The 23489-nt window shown below is 36.3% G+C and overlaps 1 protein-coding gene across 1 annotated transcript in view; it reads left to right on the forward strand.

Moving 5' to 3' along the window:
* SLC38A4 (solute carrier family 38 member 4) overlaps positions 1 to 13079 on the forward strand; it is a 28303-nt gene extending 15224 nt beyond the window's left edge. Inside the window, exons 11-15 of the mRNA XM_065887757.1 lie at positions 1104 to 1204; positions 2950 to 3074; positions 10111 to 10255; positions 11119 to 11216; positions 12720 to 13079. Of these exons, the coding sequence (XP_065743829.1) occupies positions 1104 to 1204; positions 2950 to 3074; positions 10111 to 10255; positions 11119 to 11216; positions 12720 to 12821 (571 nt within the window). The 3' untranslated portion in view covers positions 12822 to 13079. The remainder of the gene's footprint in view (positions 1 to 1103; positions 1205 to 2949; positions 3075 to 10110; positions 10256 to 11118; positions 11217 to 12719) is intronic.
* Positions 13080 to 23489: the final 10410 nt, after the last annotated feature.

Raw genomic sequence — 23489 nt, forward strand, 5'->3', positions numbered from 1 at the left:
TTCAGGACAGAGGGAGGATGAGCCAATGTCTGTAAGGATTTTGGCAAGCATGGGGAATTTGAATTTGAATATTGGTGGGAAGAAGTGAGGTCACCTGAACTGGAAATGACCCACACTCATGAAGACCAAAAATTATGATTAGGGTGGCCTGGCTAAGCCACTGATGTCACCTATGGTCAGTCTTTAACCCTTGCCTAGAAGACATTCCACCACTGGGATGTGCCAGTATCTGGCCTTCATAGTCTAATCTGTATAAGGGAGACACTGGTTAGACAATCTTCTTTCTTCCAGCTGATATTCTATGATTCCTTAATACTCTTTTCCCTTTGAGGTTGTTAACAAGCCCTTGGGGATGAGTGGGTCTGAGCCCACTACAACAGCTTCTTCCTTTACCCTGAGGGGAGGTGGTCCTATAATGCTCATCTTCTTTACCCAGACATCAATAACCTCAGTCTTTGTTCTCACTAAATAACAATAACTTGCCCCATGTATTCCGATTTACCTCTTAAAAAACTTATAGAGCACTTTCAATTATTTTGATGTCTTTGATTTACTTGGAAAATCCCATGTAACAGTTACTCTACACTTGATCTGAGCCGAAAGACAGAGAAGTGATAGCAGTTACCCCAGTGTCAGCAGTCAGGTGCCTCTAGAATGGTTTTCAGAAGCTGTCCAGGTAATGATATCAGGCTTCAGGTTGTCTGGACTCCTGGGAGTACAGTTTCTAGTGGATTCTCGTCCTCAAATCTATCTCACTATGAAATATGAAGTCTTTCTACATTAGGAGCCAGTTTGACCTTTGTGCTAATTACATTCTTAAATACTCAATAGACAAGCATACTTATCAACATAAAATAAACTGATCCTCATATAGGAAAATAGTCCTTTCTAAGACTAAAGAAGTAGCATTTAAGAAAATGGAAACAAATCCTCCCTAATTCCCTAAGGCAAATTTAAATAAGCTGTGTTTCTGCACTAGAAATGTGGTTTTATAACGAGTAACACAGGCACACATTCTTTTATTATCTTTAAAATTTTAATTGTAAGTAGTGATATTTTCATCTGTTCAGAAAACCAAAGCTCGGTGTTCTTTTTCTTTTCAGTCGGTCCCGGAGGAAGATGCAAACGGTGTCAAATGTTTCCATCACGGGGATGCTCGTCATGTACCTACTTGCTGGCCTCTTTGGTTACCTAACCTTTTATGGTAGGTCACTCTGTCAAAGTCATTTTCTTTGTGCAAATCCTAGTTGGACTGATCATTAATCCGGGTAGGTATACTTCTTTTAATTACTCTCAGTAAACAGCATGATCTCTAGGTGCACATTCTCAATTAACATGCTATTTTAGTCTCATCATTTGACCTAAGCAAATGGAAACTGAACCAGGCTGCCTAACAGGTTATAATAATTTGTGAATTCACACATATTTTGTAAAAACCGTCCCTCTAATTTAATTATTTTCCTTAGGGGATAGAGGATATTTCTTTGGCTTGATTTTCTAAGCCATCTAAAGCTACATACATACTGTGAGAGTGAATCAGATTGCATGTTGTAAAGCTCTTTTAGTGGAATAACTAACTACCAAGCAAATGGCAGAAAAACTACCAAGTCCTTGAGATGGAACCTGCTTCTTGTTTACCAGTCAAGTCAAATCTGGGGGCTTAGAGCATTATACAAATTTTCTGGATTATCTCATTCCATTCTGTTATAGTGAATGGTTTCCTAAGAAAAAAGGACATGACAGAATTCCTTTCGATCTGGGGACGTACTATCAAAAAACAAAGTGACTATGGCCACGTTTGATTATGCCGAAAACATATCCTCTGTGGCATCTTAACAGGACACAAAAGGAGCAGAATTGTTCTTCTCTTCGACGAAGCATGGCCCTACAGACAAATTTCAGGGAATCAAACATTAACACAAATCAATGTTATCAACATAACTATGTTTTTAAAATAAGCCTCTCTAATATTTTGCATTTTTTTTTTTCCCTGCTGACTTGGTGAATTAAATTGATTGCAAGACAAATTGGGTAGGAAGAGACTGGAGGGGGCACCATTTGCTTGGTTTTTTTTTTTGTTTTTTTTTTTTTTTACTAATATTTGGCTTTTAACCAAGCACTGATTTAGATTGGGCATTAACTCTTCGCTGGTTGTAAATTAATGAAAATTGGGTCAATGCCTTTGAAAGTATTTTTAACCCCCTTTGTCTGATTTTGAGGGGAGTAATGGGAAAATCAGAGTACATCTGATTCTGTAAGCATTTCCTTGTCATTTATGCCTGGAATTCTGAAAGAAGTGTGTTTTCCAGGAGGGCAGCATCTTAATCTTATAGCGGTATTCATTGGGAGACCCTATAACAATCATACTAATTCATCTTTGTTACTTAATCAATGAGTCTCAACTCAGTGAGACAAACAAAATCATGAAAAAGCCCAGAAGTATGTCTTTCAGTGTCACGATGGAGTCATAATGGTTGAGTTTGAAAACATGTTAAATATCATTTGTCCTAGAGTTTCCATACTGGGTTTGGAGAAGCTGCTTCGGGGCTCACTGGGCAGGTGAGGGTGGAGGGAGGTGGCAAGACGTGAGGGACAGGCTGATGAGGCTTGGCTGTTTCATTCCTTTCAACCAGAAGACCTTCAGCCTGTCCTCTGTTTTGTGGTGCTTCTGTATAGCAGAGAAAGATTTATCACAATGCAAATGACCTAGAGAAGAGTCTTAGCAATTTTATATTACCTCCTGCAACTTTACAAGCTTCAGGGCCCCTTTGTTCATTTGAACAAAGGTCATGTAGCTCATAAGCTAAGAGACAGGATAAAAACAGAGGTGTTTGGATTCCCAGACCTGGGTTCTTTCTACTATACCGTGTTCCTTCTATAAAACGTCTTCGGTAAACAGTGTCGATTTGACTACACCTAGTGAACTCGTTCTCCTCTTCCTCTTTGCAGGAGAAGTTGAAGATGAATTGCTTCATGCTTACAGCAAAGTGTACACATTTGACACCCCTCTCCTCATGGTACGCCTGGCCGTCCTGGTGGCTGTAACACTAACTGTGCCCATAGTGCTGTTCCCTGTAAGTACGTGGATTTGGTGAAAGAATCCTGCTTGACACCACAGATTTAGTACATACAGTCTGACTTGATGTTGATTTAATTATAATGCAATGCCCAGGAACATTATTTATTTATATAGCAGTTTGAGCCCACTTAAAATTGACTATGTAATATGTAGACAAAGCAAGTGTTCTTTTTATTTAAAAAATTTTTTTTAATTATTTTTGGTTGCACTGCGTGGCTTGCGGGCTTATAGTTCCCAAACCAGGGATCCAATCCATGCCCTTGGCAGTGAAATAACAGAGTCCTAACCACTGGACTGCCAGGAAATACTTGCTAAAGTAGCAAGTATTTTTAAATGTTAAGTACTTTTTAAATGTATGGGGGAAATCACAAAATTTATTTCTATGTATTTGTTTGTTTTACAGCTTTATTGAGGTTGAAATTAATTTTTTAACATCTTTATTAGAGTATAATTGCTTTACAATGGTGTGTCAGTTTCTGCTTTATAACAAAGTGAATCAGTTATACATATACATATGTCCCCATATCTCTTCCCTCTTGCGTCTCCCTCCCTGCCACCCTCTCTATCCCACCCCTCTATGTGGTCACAAAGCACCGAGCTGATCTCCCTGTGCTATGCAGCTGCTTCCCACTAACTATCTATTTTACGTGTGGTAGTGTATATATGTCCATGCCACTCTCTCACTTTGTCCCAGCTTACCCTTCCCCCTCCCCGTATCCTCAAGTCCATTCTCTAGTAGGTCTGCACCTTTATTCCCATCTTGCCCCTAGGTTCTTCATGACCACTGTTTTTTTTTTTTTTTTAGATTCCATATATATGTGTTAGCATACAGTATTTGTTTTTCTCTTTCTGACTTACTTCACTCTGTATGACAGTCTCTAGGTCCATCCACCTTACTACAAATAACTCTGTTTCATTCCTTTTTATATCTGAGTAATATTCCATTGTGTATATGTGCCACATCTTCTTTATCCATTCATCTGTTGATGGACACTTAGGTTGCTTCCATGTCCTGGCTATTGTAAATAGAGCTGCAATGAACATTGTGGTACATGACTCTTTTTGAATTATGGTTTTCTCAGGGTATATGCCCAGCAGTGGGATTGCTGGGTCATATGGTAATTCTATTTTTAGTTTTTTAAGGAACCTCCATACTGTTCTCCATAGTGGCTGTATCAATTTACACTCCCACCAACAGTGCAAGAGGGTTCCCTTTTCTCCACACCCTCTCCAGCATTTATTGTTTCTAGATTTTTTGATGACGGCCATTCTGACTGGTGTGAGATGATACCTCATTGTAGTTTTGATTTGCATTTCTCTAATGATTAATGATGTTGAGCATCCTTTCATGTGTTTGTTGGCAGTCTGTATATCTTCTTTGGAGAAATGTCTGTTTAGGTTTTCTGCCCATTTTTGCATTGGGTTGTTTGTTCTTTTGATATTGAGCTGCATGAGTTGCTTGTATGTTTTGGAGATTAATCCTTTGTCAGTTGCTTCATTTGCAAATATTTTCTCCCATTCTGAGGGCTGTCTTTTCGTCTTGTTTATGGCTTCCTTTGCTGTGCAAAATCACAGCAAGATCCTTTTTGACCCACCTCCTAGAGAAATGGAAATAAAAATAAACAAATGGCACCTAATGAAACTGAAATTAATTTTTAAGCTCAAATCCAAAAAAGCAGATCCTGAGCTTCTCTCTTGTGGATTAGTAGAAATGAGTAGGAATTCATATAACTTCTGAAATTTGAAAGCCGAAACCACATTCACTTTCAAATCATATTATATTTTCAACACAGTTCTGAAGGTATTTCATTTTCTCCCCCGATTTTATTGTGCTACCTCAACAATCAAAAGTCATCTTATTTAATCTGATTTCTTGAAGGCTAATGAGAAGGAGATTCATGTTAAGTAAATTACACACTAGAACCAAATTTCTTGAAAAATAGTCATGTTATCCATCACATGTCTCTTCTTCTACTGCCGCCAAGACTGACACACACCCTCTTGTCAGATTCGTACTAGGACGGTCCCTACATGGCATTTTCCATTGGTGCCAGTTGTTCTGGGATCACAGAGCAGGGCTGGTCATGGAGACTTGGGCTGCATGAGTTAAAATCACCACCTATGGATAAACAGAAGTCTGCACTTTCCTGCTAACTCTTCTACTTTCATAAGCACTGAATTTACCATTCATTTTAGGGGGAAAAGTCAGTAGCCAGCACTGTCCTGCACAGAATATTCCATACAGGGCCAAGCAGATGAGAACTGCTCATATAATGGCACAGCGGTCACTTTAAATGCAGCTTGTGTGCTGAATTATTTTTTGGCACATTCCTTTTTCATGAGTGCATGAAATCAGATCCTTATTACTATGGTGGCCAAGAGTTTACTTTTAAATAATGTCTTGCCTCTCATATATCTGAAAGTATTTCAAATGTTATGCACTCATCTTTAGCCTAAAATCAGCTCCATTTTGGGGACAAGGCAGAAGACAGCTGTAGACAGAAAGGGTACCATAATGTAAAATTTCCAAGCAAACAGCATCGCCAAGAAAAGAATATCTGGAACCCTTCTTTTTGTGTGTAAAGATATTACTGGTTAGATTCTGGCACACAGTGGGCACTCATATCATTGTTGAATCAAAGCATTTTGTAAAAGAAATCTGTTATGTGCTTCTGTATCGCTTGATTCATAAACCCTAAATACAGTGCTTTCAAGCTGTGGTCTCAAGAGATTAATGGACTTGGCTGTCGTTACTCAGCTAGTTGTTAATAGTTGAACTAATGCATTGCTCACAGCATGACACTGATGGCTGCAGTCATGATAACACGAAATGAAAGTCAACCTTTCATTTAGTGATGACCATTTCACTTTGACATTAACAATCCAGGTTGTCCACAGAAATTCTTCCCTTGTATAACAGATCAGGCAGTGGCATAAATCTGACCACCAGGAATGGCAACACATTTCCCATTAGTTGTATCTCCCATAGTAGTTTGGAAACATTTCCCATCCGATGCCCATTAAAACTAAAATTGACCATTAGAACCAAATTTCAGAAAACTAACTAACTGCTATTCTCCATTATGTATTTAAACTCAACATCAGCATTTATGAAACATTTTGCATGTAATTCTGCCTCACCCCCTACAACGTTACATTGAGATGGTATGTTTGATTGTCCACATTTTCGCCTGAAGGTAAGCCGTGTGCACTGTGACTGGCACAAGATGAGCTCAACAAGGTTTGCTAAGGAAAATCGTCTCCAAATGAATCTTGCCCTTTCTTGAGGTGTATAAACTGCCCTTTCTAGCAAAAGCATAGATTCGCCCCCTTGCCAACATTTGCCATGAACTTCAGTTTGGGTGAGGATCTTAGCTATTTGAACCAAGCTTCCATGGCTTTGATGGATGACATAAAAGTGGGTCCAGCCTCCCTGTCCCAGTCAAGTGCCACAAGGCTACATTCAGACACTTCTCTCCCAAAGTGATAGAAGTTGGTTGTGATGTATTTGTTTGTTTCTTACAGTTTAGAACCAAGATTTTCCATGTGTCCAATGCTGAGTCAAACAGCATGGTTTTCCTGACAAGTTTCTTTGAATTAAGAAAACTCTTGACTAATAAGTTTATTGACTTTGCTTTGGTATCCCCCCATACAAATAATAAAACAAACAAATAAAACCTAATATGTATTAGGTTTAATCTGGATTAAAATATATCAGTTTTAGGTATTATTTTGTATTCTCCTATTTTCAACAAATATATTGGTTCTTTTTCTTAAGAGCCCAAGAAGAGATGACAAGTGTTGTTGATGGTGGTGGTTGCTTTTTCCTTTTATCTCTCCATTTATTATCTTTCTTTTCTCCAGACAGGTTAGCTTTTTCCTTCTTAGAAAATGCACAAAGTAAGTGCTTGAAGTGTTTATTGAACAATAAATAAATAAAGAGAATTAAGACTCTAGCTTTTTCACAAGCCACTCAACACTGTTTTGTCTTTCTTAGTAGTGGGAGGAGGTGATATGGAGTGGGATGTCTATTACGGGACTGCACCTCCTTCCCAAGGACGAATAATGCCATTTTCAGCTTCTGCTTCCCTTTATGCAGAAAATGCACACATTACCATGAAAAACAGAAACCCCAATAACCCTAATGTGTTTATCAAGAACACACAGACTCAATTTCTACCTACCACACCTTAAAAAAAAAAAAAGGAGATCGTGTCTCAGATTCTTTGGCTACTTCCTCTTCATTTTATTTCAGTAAAACCAATCTTTTCACTTATGTTGCCTTCAGACTTCCTGTTTTGAAGTGAATATAGATATAGGCCTAGAAATATGGCAGATGTTGCTATGAACTGGAATAGAACAGTGATGCAGAGGTATTTGCTACAGCCTTGTCCTACACAATCCTACTGAAGTATGGTTCACTTCTCAGCAACAGAATGGATTTTTTTTTAGAGTGCAGAACTAAGGCTCCCGATTTCTACTCAACCTCCACGTTTCTGACCTCACATTGAGTCCCCACTTTAGAACACAGCACGTCCTAACACGCTCCTGTTCAGAACGCTGTCTCCGGAAATAACAGAGGTTTTCTCTAGAACTGCATGGAACTTTTCTAGAATTATTCACGGGGCTGTGGCTGGGGACTTCCCCACGCACAGCATCTGACCCACATTTCCAGGTTCTTATCAGTTTGTGTCAGAGAGAAAAGGGCACTGGCTTTCTGGGTAATAAGTCAGAGTCACCTCTATCTTGACACACAGGTAAACAGAGCTGCTGGGGACCTCGCAATCCCAGGCTCACTCCTCAAGGCAGCGTTTACACATGGAATGACTAGCAAGTTTCATTCTATTCTTTTCCACCAATTACCACCATCAGCAGCCTTCCATCTCCCTATTTTCCCTGTTGCCCATTTTAGGAATGCATTGGCAACTCTAAATGCCTTCAGTTCTGTTTGGGATTTTGTTACTCCTTATTCACTCTGAAGAGCAAGATTTCACCATTTACTTCAATCATTATTCCTGTAAACTTTCTATACTATTACATCATTAGGCCAAATCTCAATCTTTCTGGGAGACGTGAGACCTTAGGAAACTGTATTTATTTACATTCAGAGGCCCTGTACAGATAGGTTTGCCTCTAACTCAACTTATAGAATTAAAGGCATTATTTCAACAAAGGGCTAAAAAAGCACATACCTGTGACCCCTGCCTGAAAATAACCTGTATTCTACTTGTTTATGCTATAAGTTTATCACTTTCAGACAAATAGTTCCTTAAGCACTATGTATGAACCATAGAAAGCTTATTTTAAGCTTATTAAGTTTGGACAATATTGAATAAGCACTAATTGTAGGACATAAAGGAGAATTTCCAAGCTGCTGGGGAAAACAAAATCAAACCATTTGTTTTCCTCAGTCTACTTTTCAGAGTGAGATTCATAATTTTCACTCATCCAAATTTTAAAATCCGTTACAAACAAACCGTTTCCAGAGACTATCTGGCCTTGCCATTCTGGAAGTGAAATTGCCTTTTAAACCTAAGCAGATGGCTTTAATTTTTGGTGTACTGGTATGAAGAGAATGTCACATTAGACACTGCAAGCAATTCAGCTCAAAGTTTTTGTCATTCATATGTGTGTTTCAAAATATATTTTACATTTTCTCTCTTTTAAGTGAATTCCCATCTCCACACCATTAAGAGACTTCAGAAGCAAAATTTTAAAGTGAAAATCAATCCTAGCATTTCTAAAAATGGGAAGTTCTAGCTTAACTCAAGTGCTCTCTTATTGAAAAGCCAATAAATGAATTCCACTAAGTCCAAAAGTGTCCTCTAAAAGATTCAAAAGATAAGAATATTTCCAACTTTGTTAAGCTGTTCAAACATAAATGGCACTTCCTCCCTCTACCCACAAGGATCTTTTTATCCGGTTACATCAGGGTAACTTGAGCAGGTGCTACAACTGGAGCCTCTCTTGACCCTTCCCCTACTTATTTCAGCTGCTGAAATAGGGCTGAAATCTGTCAAGGATCTCAAAGGGGGGAAAAAGTTTTGCTCTGTTCAATTTAAGTCAACATTTATTGAGTGCCTCCTGCATGCAAGACACTAAGGTAGAAATGAGGAATGTTAAGATTATTAGGTCTTGTTCTTTGCCTTTTGTGCATTTATAATCTATACTTGTGGGGAGGTGAAAGGAGTGAACACAAAATATATCATATTTTTTAAAATATCAGGCGACAAAAATGGTAAATCAAATGTAAAATTAAGAAACACCAGGTTTGTAAAAATTCTGTTCACAATCACATGCAAATAAATTCAGTGCTTGCCCTTCATACTTAATCCAGGCTGATGAGACATGATTAGAAATCAACAAGGGTTTTATTGTGTCTCTGAATTATATATCTTATCTGTTCTTTTATCTCTTTCTGACTGAGATTATTTTCAAGAAAATAATTCTGAAAGCAGAGAAGGGGAGCACAAGATAGATCACCAAGGAAAATGACACGTTCCCAAACATCAAAAATCAGCATCAAACTTACACAACAATATGAATGTACTTAATACCACTGGACTGTACATTTAAAAGTGACTAAGATGGTACATTTTATGTTATTTTTACTTTACTGAAATTTTTTAAATTTGAAAAAAAATCAACATCAAGATCTTTTCTGGGAGAAAAAGGAAAAACAAAGAAAATGCTTTAGAGGGGTGAGAATATTTGAAACAGTAGATAAAGTTAAAAACAAAGCAGTGACAGGGGATAGAAATAAATTAGGAGTTTGGGATTAAAACATACACATTACTGTATATAAAATAAGTAACCAACAAGGACCTATTATATAGCACATGGAACCATACTCAGTATCTTGTAATAACCTATAATGGAAAAGAATCTGAAAGAGAAAAATATATATATATATATATGTATAACTGAATCACTTTGCTATGCTCTTGAAACTAACACATTATAAATTAACTATACTTCAATTAAAAACAAAAACAAAGCAGTGACCTTGCCTTTGCACTTCCTTGCTGTAGATTCGTACATCAGTGACCACACTGTTATTTCCCAAAAGACCCTTCAGCTGGATAAGACATTTCCTGATTGCAGCCATACTTATTGCACTTAATAATGTTTTGGTCATCCTGGTGCCAACGATAAAATACATCTTTGGATTCATAGGTAAGCTTCAGAAAGGTTTTTATCTAATCAACTCAAGCTGTCCATAAATGGAGGGAGCCAGTGATGGGAGGTCAAGCATCCCAGTCCATCTCAGGCTCACAGAATTCCTACTAGTCCAGCTGGTCACCGTCCCTCCCTCCCAGGCGACATTGGACGTTATTCATGGGATCAGAAAATGTTAGTGCTAAAACCTACTTTACAGGTCATCTAGTCTAGCTGCCTTTTCTGACAGACAAGGCAACTGAGCCTCATAGAAGTCAAGTCATATACCTTGAAGTGAACCCAGGATTTGGACCTAGGTCTTAACTCTGCATCAAAGAGGAAGGAAGATAGATTTTACCTACAGGATGCCCTCTTAGGTCTGTGAGTATCAGCTGAGCCTTAAAGGATGTCTTTGGAGGAAGAGGAGGTTGACTTTGTAAAGCATATTATTTCCCTTAACTGGGTGGCCTTGTAATATATTTGATTTTCCATTCTGCTGATTTGAGGGTTTACTCACATTTTAAATACAATATAAAACTTTAAAAACTCAGGTGTAAGCAACTTGAAAAGTTAGAAGTGGATCAGAAGGGTGTGTGATGAGTTCAGCCTTCTTAGTATGTGTTTATATTACTAATTTCCTATAAATTTGTAACATTCAGCCTTTTTGTTATTATATGTGATGTATACTTACTAGCCAGCTATGATGTTAGGTGCATTTAAATTTTATTTATAAACATACCTTTTTGAATAAGCATCCATGAGCCTATAGAGCTTTTCGTGCTTTGATTAGGGTCGCTTTAGATTTGGTTTCTTTCAAGTGTATGCCCTTGGGTCTCTGCCCTGCTGAGTAAGAATTTGACCTGTCCGGTGTCTCTCCTCAGGGGCTTCTTCTGCCACTATGCTGATTTTCATTCTTCCAGCAGTTTTTTATCTTAAACTTGTCAAGAAAGAACCTCTTAGGTCACCCCAAAAGGTCGGGGTAAGTAAGATTCGCAATCTCTCCCATTATAACTTGCTCTTTGACTACATCGAGTAAACCAGGAAATGCATGCACACAGTTCCAAAAAATGAATTGAGGAACAAGAATCAAAAATCAAAGATGGGCTGGAACTCTCTGGTGGAGAGAAAGGGGACATGGATTTCTGTCACTCAGATGATTCCAGGACTTCTTCTCTTCAAATATTAAATGTCTTGTGCTGAGTCCTTCCTACCTGTCAAATGCTAATGGAGTTTGCCCACAGGTTTCCATATATTCCAGTTTCCACCACCAAGCTATTGCTGCATTATCCACCGGAAATTATGCAGAAAGGAATTAGGTTCCCTAGCAGTGTGATGAAAAAATTTAAACATTTTGGTCATATTTGTTAGGTTTGTAAGGCCAAAAAAAAAAAAAAATGTTGCTTCTGTTTTCCCCTCCTCAGTATCTTGTTGTTCCCTGATGTGGACTAAGAAACAGAACCATTCGTTTTCCAGTTAATCTCTTATAGTATAATTTACTGCCTTATTAACCTAGGGAGTATATATTTCTTTCCCATGATAGTACTGCAAAAATATATACTAGAAATAATTGTTTTTCCAATATTAAATATTATCAATGACTGCTTGATAAAGTCTTATATTAAGGCTTGAGTCTGACTGACTGACCCTGAATTTTGCCTGGGAATCATTCTCCTCTCTGGATGGTTCAGGGACTTTGGTATCAAAAGCTCCCCCCATCATCTTGCCCCATAATTTCCACTCTATGTAGTCCATTCTGCTTGGACTTTTACAGCAGTGTGACCTTGGCAAATTACTTGTCTTTTTATTTTCAGTTTGACCAGATATAAAAGCGAGTAAAATTTCTACTAGATCCTTTCTAGTGAAATAAAATATTTAGCTGCTCTTTCCTCACATGTAGAATTAGGAGATTGATCTGTGTGGTAATATATAAGGCTCCTTCTAGTGTTAAAATTATGAAATATTTGTATATAATTATATGTACATGTATATATATGTGAATATATGTAATTACATACACACACATACACTTTGAAGTTTTTTTCAAGGAATATGAAACATGCATTATAGTAGGCTTTTGTTTTTGTTTGCTTTAAAAAATTTAATCGTATCATACATACCACTCTTTTATAACCTGACCCTTTTCACCTAAAAGATTGTGAGCACTCCCTAGGTCATTAAATCTTTTTCTATTGCTTGATTCGTAATGATTACAGGGTATTCCATCATTTTGATGTACCAAATAAATTAACCATTTTTCTATTTTTAACATTTGGGTTAAATCTCACTACTACTGTATTCACCCTCTTTCCCCAGCTAGGGTTCTAAATTGATTGAACTGCTAGGCATGGACATCTAAGCTATAAGGATAATATAATTCAATATGCAAATCAGATGACTGCCTTAAGTAAGCAACTTATAAAAGCAAACTGTACTAAGGAAGTATAGTTTCTGTGTTCCCTGACAAGTTCTCTCTGACTTACAGGCTTTAATTTTCCTTGTGGTTGGAATCATCTTTATGATTGGAAGCATGGCACTCATTATAATTGACTGGATTTACAATCCCCCAAATTCCAAGCATCACTAACCCAAGGAAAAATACTGTATTTTCCTGTTGGAGATAGTTGCAAACCCAAAGACTTTTGAGTTATCTCGATTGGAATGTTATTCACAGGAAATAACAGGAAGATTCCAAAGATGTTTACCAGCAATATCACCAGGCACCTGCAGAAGAGGAAATCATCATTTTCATCACAAATGGCTGTTTATGTGTTTAAAATCTGTGGTGCACACTTCTACCCAGGTTTTACTAGAGCAGTGTGAGATGATGTATTTTTGCTTCTGCACAAGCAGAATAAGGGTAGCTGCATGATAATACCCTCTTCCCTCTCCTCCCACCTTCTCCCCCCACAAAAGTACCAAATTCCTGTATTCTCAGAACATCAAACAAAAATGCCCTGGTGGCAAAGCTATTACTATTTAACGCCTTCCCTCAATATTACACCAAATACCCTGGGTGTATTTAATAACAGAGGCAAAAGTCATGTTTTATGAACTGTCTCTGTACAGTACATGAGACACCAGGCTAGAACATCTTATGGTCAACACTAAAGGAATATTTTGCCCATCCTGTTTGTGACATTGAATTAGTGACTTCTTCATTCAGTAGATCTTTTGTAAATGTTAAAACATCTTACAAAACATAGAGAGGGGCTTTATTTAAATTATAGAACAACAGCAAAACAATGCTTATAGCTAAACTGCGTGTTCTGGAAGCATTTATCAATGGTATTCCCAATCCTCTTGTCATAGTTTTGTCACTGAACAATGCCCTCCCTCTCGTCTTCCATTCTCATCCAGAATTTTTAGAAGACCACGATTCACGTGGAGCTACACTACCCAGTATTGTTTGATACATTTTTATTTGATAAACATTCAGTGCAGGAAACTGTGATTGCTATATGTTTATGTATATAATCTTATTCTGTAGTCATCAGAATTTTAATGTATGGTACATTTGATCTTTATTTTTTACATGTGTAGTTTTCTCTCTTCACAGTCAAACATTTATATTATTGGGGATGAGAGTAGGGAATTAATTTGATGGGCCCAAAAATCCATGTGTACGTATCTGTTTATTGGGGATATTTTAAATTTGAAATCTGAGTTATATAGTTCAGTAATGCTCTTCTTCAATGTTTACAATATTATCGTAATCACCTAGAAGAAAGTAAGTTCCCTATTTGCAAATAATTATCAATACTAAGGTTGTTCTATTTTTTTTGTTTGTTTGTTTGGTACACGGGCCTCTCACTGTTGTGGCCTCTCCCGTTGCGGAGCACAGGCTCCGGACGCACAGGCTCAGCGGCCATGGCTCACGGGCCCAGCCGCTCCGCGGCATGTGGGATCTTCCCAGACCGGGGCACGAACCCGTGTCCCCTGCATCGGCAGGCGGACTCTCAACCACTGCGCCACCAGGGAAGCTCTAAGGTTGTTCTTTTAATTTAGCAGGTCTAAGATAGGATTTCATTCAGTTTAGCTTGCACAGGTATTTGCTGACATTCATTTGCTATTTAATACAATATTGACCCATTTTCTATAAAAATAAAAATGCTAACACTACAAAGAGATGCAAATGATTACGCTTGCTCACTTCTACAACATAGTTTCATGAAATGGATTTAAAATTAAATATTCATTGCCTAGAATTTCTGGAGTTTGCTCCTTTTTTTTTCTCAATCAGTATCAAGCACATTTATTGTATATTTTAGTACAGCCAAGTATGAAATATAGGTATATATAAGTATGATAAAATTAAATCATATTTCAATAGTTTTTGCTGGAATGTGCCTTAAGTAAATATATATTTGTTTTCTGTATTATTTTCTAGAGTCATAATACTGTAAAATGGTGCACTTTGTTAAGGAAATTGAGCATTACTAGAAACTATCATAACTTCTGACATACTATTATTGGAAAAAATTTGCCAAATAGCATTTTTAAGATATATTTCTATTTTCATTCATCTAAAGAGTGTATCAAAATAGAAAGTGAAAAAAGGTACCTTCTGAGTGTTAAAAAAAATGTTTGGGCTGAATGTATTTAAATGTAAATAACAAAGATTGATCCAAAAAATTGAAAAACTGTAAGATCTGTATATATTTTGAATGCTTTACATTTGAAATGACTGACTTGAAAATATCAACATGTTTAATTATATAAATATTCAAGAGCAATACTACAGTGCCAAATAATAAAGCACCATTTTTTTCTCATGGCCTTTTTCAGGATCATAGATCTCATAGACTGCAGGGCAGACATACATATGGCATCTTGTACTGGTTAATTTAGCCCCATTTAAAAACAGATGAAAACTTTATTTTCTTATTTCATTTATAAGATGGTTCAATGTATTGGGAGGCTTTTTTATTACAGAAAGTGTATATTGGTATATAATAAATGAACTTTTCAAATGACTATGATGTAATTTTCTTTCTATTGCTGAAGGCTGTGAATTATTTATACATGAAAAAACATTTTTAATCTAAATATTGTCTCTTTTATTTTGGTATATGTTCCATTTTTATTGTTACTCTTGACATATAACTAACATTTATAGCTTTCAAAAATATAGTTGCCATCTTATTTTGGCAAAATACACAGCTAATTCTAAATCATTCTTATTTTATATCATCCTAGAATGGGTGTGGCAGAAATGACTCTTTATGGTGAATTGGGGAGAATTCATTTGGGATGGAAAAAAAGGGACTAGAAGAAAGATGAAAATAATAAAATAAAGACATGGAAGATTTGGGACAAGGGAAAGCAACATGGGAGTGATGAGGGTTGGGTAGAAATGGACTAGTAGTGGGATTGACAGGTCATGTGCTAAGTTTATGCTTAACTTTCTAAGAAACTTCCAAGTAGGTCTCCAAGGTGGTTCCACCATTTTCATTTTCACCAGTAATACATACAAGTTCCAGTTGCTCCACATCCCTGCTGACATTTGACATTGTCTTTTGTACTTCAGAGCCTTTCAAGTAGGTGTGAAATGTTATCTCATCGTGATTTTCATTTCCATTTCCCTGATGACTAGTGTTGGACACTTTTCATGTATTTAATAGCCATTCATCTATCCTTTTGTAAAGGGTCTGTTCAAATCTCTTGCTTATTTTTAAAATTAAGTTGTTTGTCTTTTTATTGTGTATTTGTCAGACTTCTTTATGTATTCTGAATACATGTCCTCTGTCAAATTGCAAATATATTTTCCCAGTCTATGGCATGTTTACTCATTTTCCTAAAGGTGTTCTGCAATTCCTCTCTTACTGGGATAAGATTAATTGGAATGGTATTATCATAATTAATTTTTAGATTTTCAAATTTGGAGGGTAAGAGTCTTCTTTCTCTCTCTCTTTTTTTTTATGTTGGTGTATTTTTGCCTTGTAGTTAGCTTTATTTAATGTATGCTAATTTAGTTCTTGTTTTATACAGCTCTTTGATTAAAAATAACTTTTTCTAAGTCACTTTAAATCTTCATTAGGAGACCCAGAACTACCTAGATAAGCCCAGAACATCAAAAATCTTTTCTGGCTACTTGTAATCAACTTCATTAGTTCTCTCATCCCTTGTTACAGGCACATATAGAGGAAACGAGAAATTATTTCATTTGGTTCTTATTTACCAGCTTGGAAGTTCTGCCATTTTCTCTGCATTTTCCTTCATGTGCAGAAGCAGTTTGCATAAACTTTGCTTCTGTAGCATGCATCTTCATGACTGTCTTTTCCCAATAAAAAAATTTGTACTAATTATTACTGTTGAAGAAACTGATTTTTTAAAAAAGTTAAAAAATAACTTTACACCACACACCAAAATGAAAAAATTCAATATGAAATCCAAAACATAACCAGGAGACATTTTAGGAAAAACTATTTGATAGCTGCATGTGAAAGTAAAACACAATGGAAGAAATCACAAAGGCAATGATGAATACACATAACTACACAACAGTAAAAAATAATTCTGTACTTTAAAGAATAAACAATTAAAAATAATAGCTACTACAAAATACAGACCAATATATTCTTAATGTATGAAGATAATACAAATTAATAAGGGAAATACCAAGAATCTAATAGAAGAATGGGTAACGGTCATGAAATAACTGACAAGAAATGGATGGTGAATGAGTATTTACAAATAGTATGACCTTGCTATGAATCAAAGACAGGCAAGTAAAGACATAATTAAATAAAAATGCTTTACCCGTCAGAGTACTAAGATAAAGAAAAAGTAATATTCTGTCCTGGTGAGTGTGGGGAGTGGATCACTCTCATTCTGGTGACAGAAATCTTTGTTTTGCTAATCTTATCTGGAAAGCATTCTGACCATACTTATAAAGATCCTCACAAATGTTTGTAGTAGTCAGAATGGTCCCCCAAAGGTATTCACACTCTAATCCCTGGCACCTGAAAATATGTAGGGAAATGGGACTTGGTAGATATAACTGAAATACAGATCTTAAAACAGGGAGATTATCCTGAATAATCTAGTAACATAAGCCCTTAAAATCAAAGAACTTTCTTCAGCTAAAGTCAAAAATATTCAAAGTGTAAGAGGGACTCAACTTGCCATTGATGGCTTGAAGATGGAGGAGACCACATGGAAACTGTGAAAAAGAAATGAATTCTTCCAACAACTTAAATGGGCCAATAAGATGATTCTTCTCTGAGCCTCCAAATAGGAGCCTAGGGCACCAACACCTTGATTTGAGGCTTGAGAGACCCTAAGCAGAGTACTCTGTTGAGCCAGCCAGGCTTGTGACCCTACAAATCTGTGAGATAATAAATGTGTCATTTTAATCTGCTAAATTTGTGATAATTTGTTATGGCAGCAATATGAAACTACAAAATTCAATGTTCTTGTCTTTTGATCCACCAATTTCTTTTATAAGAATCTATTCTCAGGAAATAATCAGAGAAGTGAATTGACTAATATGTACTCATGTATTCTTTCAACATATAATGGGTTACAGTTTTGAAATACTCCAAATATCCAAAATTGTGAAATGATTTAATAAATTCTAGGACCTTCATAGGCTAGAATATGACACAGTCATTAAAAATGTTTTTGAATAATCACCAATGAAATGAAAAACTATGGTATAATATTAAGTGAAAAAAAACCCAAGAATAAATGCTTTCTTATCCCAAGTTTACATATTAAAACTACATGGAATAGAAAAAATAGGCATAGAAAAAAATGAAAGAGACCTAAAATGTTAAAAGTAGATATTTGTAAGTAGTAAAATAATTAGCAATGTTGGTTTTCATCTTCATATGTTTCTGTTATTTTCTAAATTTTCTACAAAGACTATATATTCCTTTTATTGTTAGGAAAAACTTTTCAGAAGAAAAAAATTTTCTATTTATATTTTCTGGAAAAAGAATGAATGCATACTGCCAATTTCTATATTTTCAGCTGAGTCTAAAGGCAGAATTAAATGAAATTGCAATTCACAATTAGGGAATAGTCATTGGTGACTGAAGCAGAACCTAAAAGGATGCGGCAGACCATGGCCAGAGGTGGGGCTGGGACAAGATAGGGATGACATGAAGAAAATTGTGTAGCATAGTCAGTAGACCAGGATTTGAGTCCCATATACATGTTTTGGTCAAGTCATTTAATTTTATTGAGCTTTAGTTTCTTCATTTTTGCTGGAATAATTTCTGTGTAATGCAATTCCCAAGATCATTTAACTTGGAATTGTTGGAAATGTCAGAAGATTCTTTCTTGAACATAGTCACAACTCTAGTTCAAATGTTTGGCAATAGTCACGAATAAGGGATGGAAGAACTCTCTCCAATGGGAGAATTCCAAAGTATACCATGCAGCAATGATTTCTGCAGCTTGGTCCTGGAAATGAGTAGATAAGTCAAGTGCTTCTGAAGAACACTCTGCCTTGCCACTCAGGCTGAATAATTTAACAGGTAAACATCTACTCAGTGAGGAACATGTGCCAGATTCCACACTAGGTACAAGAATAGAGTAGTCCTCATCTTTAAGGAGCTTATAGTCTAGAGGAGGGAGCACATGTATACAGATAGTTACAATATAAAATGGAAAATTCTTTAGTATATACCCAGGATTCCCTGGAACTACTAAGGGGAATGACCACATCAGCCTTGGGAAAGAGAAGTAGTCAGGGATTGCTGGCAACAGATACTCCATAAGCTAAGTCCTAAAGTACACATTGGAGTTATCAGGTAAAGAGATGGAGTACAAGAGCAAGCATTATGCACAAGAACATGATTCCTATCTTTGACCACTCACCTCCACACACACATATATGCACATGCTTTCCACATACTCTGTAGTAGATTTCTTTTGCTGCTATAAAAAATTACCACGGGCTTCCCTGGTGGCGCAGTGGTTGAGAGTCTGCCTGCTGATGCAGGGGACACGGGCTCGTGTCCTGGTCCGGGAAGATCCCATATGCCACGGAGAGGCTGGGCCCATGGGCTATGGCTGCTGAGCCTGCGCATCCAGAGCCTGTGCTCCACAACGGGAGAGGCCACAACAGTGAGAGACCTGCGTACTGCAAAAAAAAAAAAAAATTATCACATACTTAGTGAATTAAAAGAATATATTTTATTTTCTTACCACAGAAATATCAGGGATCAGTAGAAGCCCCAGCAGAGTCACATAAACCAAGCAGAGCAAATAAAACAACAAAGATTCTTAACATTAAACTGTACTTAGTACTACAGCCATAAAGTAGGCCAGGACCTTTGTGTCAAATCTAAACAGAGTGACTGCCTGCTACAGTAAAAAATTTAAATAGAACGTCTGATACACAATTAAAAATCATCTGTCATACCAAGAATGAAGAAAATTAAAATTTGACTGAAAAAGATAATCAACTGATGCTAACACTGAGATGAATCAGATATTGGAATTATCTGAAAAGCTTTTAAAGCAGTAATCATAAAAATGCTTCAGTGATCAGGTATCAATTTCCGTGAAATGAGTGAAAAAAATAGAACATCTCAACAAAGAAACTGAAATTCAAAAAAGAACCAAATGGAAATTATAAACTGAAAAATGCAATAACAGAAATTTAAAGAAAAATACATTGGTTGTTCTCAGTAGTAGAATGGAGATGATGGAGGATAGAATCAGTGAACTTGAGTAAATATCAATAGAATTCACCTAATCTGAACAACAGAAAGGAAGGAAAGAGACTGGGGAAAGAAAGAAAGAAAGAAAGGGTGAGAGAGAGAGAGAGAGAGAGAGAGAGAGGGAGAGAGGGAGGAGGGGGAGGGAGGAAGGAATGAAGGAAGAAGGAAGGAAGGAAGGAGGAGAGAGAGAAGGAGGGAGGGACGAGGGGAGGGAAGGAAGGAAAGAAGGAAGGAAAGAAGGGAGGGAGGGAGAGAGAAAGAGAGAAGGAAATAAGAGAACTGAGCTGTGAACATATGTGGCAAAAACAAACAAAAAAGTCAACATTTGTATTATCAGAATCCTAGAAGGAAATGAGAAAGAAATTGGTGCTAAAAGACTATTTGAAGAAATAATGACTAAATATTTCCCAAATTTGGTGAAAGATACAGAGCTACATATTTTAAAAATCTCAGTGATACCCAAAGGATAAATTAAAAAATGTCCACACCAAATAATAGTCAAACTTCTAAAAACTAAAGGTAAGGAAAAAGTCTTGAAAGCATCTCAAGAGAAATAAAATGTTATCTATAGAAGAACACTAATTCAAATGTTTGAGGATTTCTTATCAAAACATGTGGAGATCAGAAAGAAACAGCACAGCATTTTTCAAGCGCTGAGAGGAAAAGAACTGTCAACTGCAAATTCTATATCCAGCAGAACTGTCCTTCAGGAATGAAGGGAAATAACTACACTCCCAGAAAAAGGAAAACTGAAAGAATTGTTGCAGACCTACTCTTAATGATTGACTAAAGAACATCCTTCAAAAAGAAAGTAAATGATAAAAGAACAGATGTTAGAGCAACAGTAAAGAAGAAGCAAAGGAAAGACCAGAAATATGGATATATACAATAGACTATTCTTCTCTTCATGAGTTTTATAAATACATTTTGTGATTGAAACAAAAATCATAATACCATCTCATACTCAAGGAAATAATTTTTTAAATGGTGCAGGTAACAGAGACCTAAATAGAAGTGAGGTCTTCACAATTTGCTCAAGGTGATTAAATGTTGATACCAGTTGACTGTGATAAGTAACATATGTGTACTGCAATACCCAGAGCAACCACTACAAAACTATCCAGAGAAATATGTTCAAAAACACTATCAATAAACCAAGATGAATTCCTCAAAAATGGTTAACCCACTGGAAACCAAGGAAAGAGAAACAGAATAATGAGAATGAGAAGAAACAAAAAGAAAAGAAATAATAAAGTGACAGACGTAAGCAATTACATACCAGTAATTACTTTAAATGTAAATGGTTAAGTATACCAATCAAAAAAAAAAGATTAGAAGAATGAATAAAAATTATGACCCAACTCTATGCTGATAACAAGAAACTTGCTTTACATTCAATGACATAGATAGGTTGAAAGTAAAAGGGTGAGAAAATATATACAGGCCAAAAAGTAATAATAATAGAAAAGCAGGAGTGGTTATATTAATATCTGATAAAGTAGACTTCAGAGGAAAGAAAAGTATTAGGGACAAAAAGGTGAGCCTTTGTCCCTATCATGTAAATAAAGATAAAAGGATCAAACCAGCAGAAGTGTGCACACACCAAACAGCAGAGCCTCAAAATACATGAAGCAAAAACTGACAGAGCTGAACTAGAAAGATGAATCCACAATTTGTTTCAGATCTCCACATTAATCTCTCAGAAACTGATAGAACTACCAGACAGAAAATCTGCAAAGATAGAGATCTGAACAACACAATCAACCAAAATGTTCTAAATGATACACATGGAACATTACATCTCCAGCAGCAGAATACACAGAATTTTTTCAAGCACCCATGGAACATTGACCAAGATAGACCATATCATGGACCATAAAACAAACCTCAACAAATTTAAGAGAATTAAAATCATACAAAGTGTGTTTTCTGACCATTATGGAATCAACTAAAAATCAATAACACAAAGTCATGGAAATTAAACAACACACTTCTATATAATCCATGGGTCACAGAAAAAGTATCAAAGGAAATTTTAAATACATAGAACTGACTAAAAATTAAAAAAAAACATATCAAAATATGTGGGATGCATATAATGCAGTGTTGAGAGGAAAATTTATAGCACTAAAATGCTTACATTAGAAACGAGGAACGGTCTCAAATCAATAATTTAAGTTCCTATGTTAAGAAACTAGGAAAAAAAGAACAAAATAAGTCAAAAGAAAGCAGAAGGAAGAAAAGCAACAAAGGTAAGAGCATATATCAATGAAACTGAAAATAAGAATAGAGAAAATCAACAAAACAAAAGCTGATTCTTTGGAAAATTCAAAATTGATAAACTTCTAGCAAGACTGACAAAATAAAAAGAGAAAAGAAAGCATTGTGTTTTAGTTTAATTGACAGCAATTTTCCTTTTCTAGTGGTTCATAAAATAATGGTGCATCTTAAAATTTAAAAACATCTTACATTTAACAAAATATACTTTTGTAAAACAAAAAAAAAACCCACCTTATTAACATTCTTTGGTCAAAAGTATATGGAGTCTATTTTTTCTAGAGTTCCTGTGCATGGTAGTACAAAATGGTATGGTTACTATCACCATGGGCTACTTTAATTCTAGAATGGTATTGTATATGTGTGTGTGTGTGTGTGTGTGTGTGTGTGTGTGTGTGTGTGTGTGTGCTTTGGAGGCAGGATGGAGGGGGCCAGGCCAACCAGAGGAGGGTTACAGAAGGTGACGAGCTCACTGCTATCTGAATTTTTCCCGAATCAGCCTAATTTTGGTCTAACTGGTTAACTTAGTAGACTCCTAGGAAGAAAATATTATATTCATTTTATTAAAAGGAAATTGAAGTTCCAGGAATGAAGGAATAATAGTGAAATGGTCTCCACACTGCACTTGGCCTTCTTGGTCTCCGTAAGTCCCAAGCCTGGCTCATGCAGTGTGTAGTTCCAGCAATAAGCCTCTTAGACAAGAATCTTTACTCTTAGTTTGACATTAAGTGTAACTATCACTAAGCTGGAGTATTTCCACCAGCCCTGTGGGTCCAGGGAGAAAACCAGAACCCCAGTTCTCCCCTGTTCATAGCTCAGCCTCCCTTGCACAGGGTCATGGAGCATTTTATCAGGGTTGTTTGCGAATAAGCTACATGATATTGACTATTTTATGGTCAGGTTCCTGGTATTGTTATCTCAAAGGAAAACTTGACTGTTCTCCATAAAGTGATGGGCTTATTTTTTCTGTCATTGACAGGTTTTTAACTTAAAATTTTGGAATCAACAAGTTTTACTCAGTGAGTAAAACATTGTCTAAACCTGGTCTGCAGCCCAAACTTCTGTTCCTAGATGGGTAATCAGCATTTCTTTTAGCCTATGCTAACTCAGCAACTTAAAGAGAACCAAAAACAGTTACCATTTTGCGTTTATCTCTTCCTAAAGGTACAAATCTTAGCCAGCTGCTGATGGGTTCCTGGATGAGTATTGCTGCTGCTGAAATGACAGTAGTCTTCATCTTGCTGTGCAGGAAAAGGAAAAGAAGATGGACTATTTCATAAAATACTTATTTATCTATGAAG

Source organism: Phocoena phocoena, chromosome 11 (assembly GCF_963924675.1).
Source record: "Phocoena phocoena chromosome 11, mPhoPho1.1, whole genome shotgun sequence".
Taxonomy (NCBI): domain Eukaryota; kingdom Metazoa; phylum Chordata; class Mammalia; order Artiodactyla; family Phocoenidae; genus Phocoena; species Phocoena phocoena.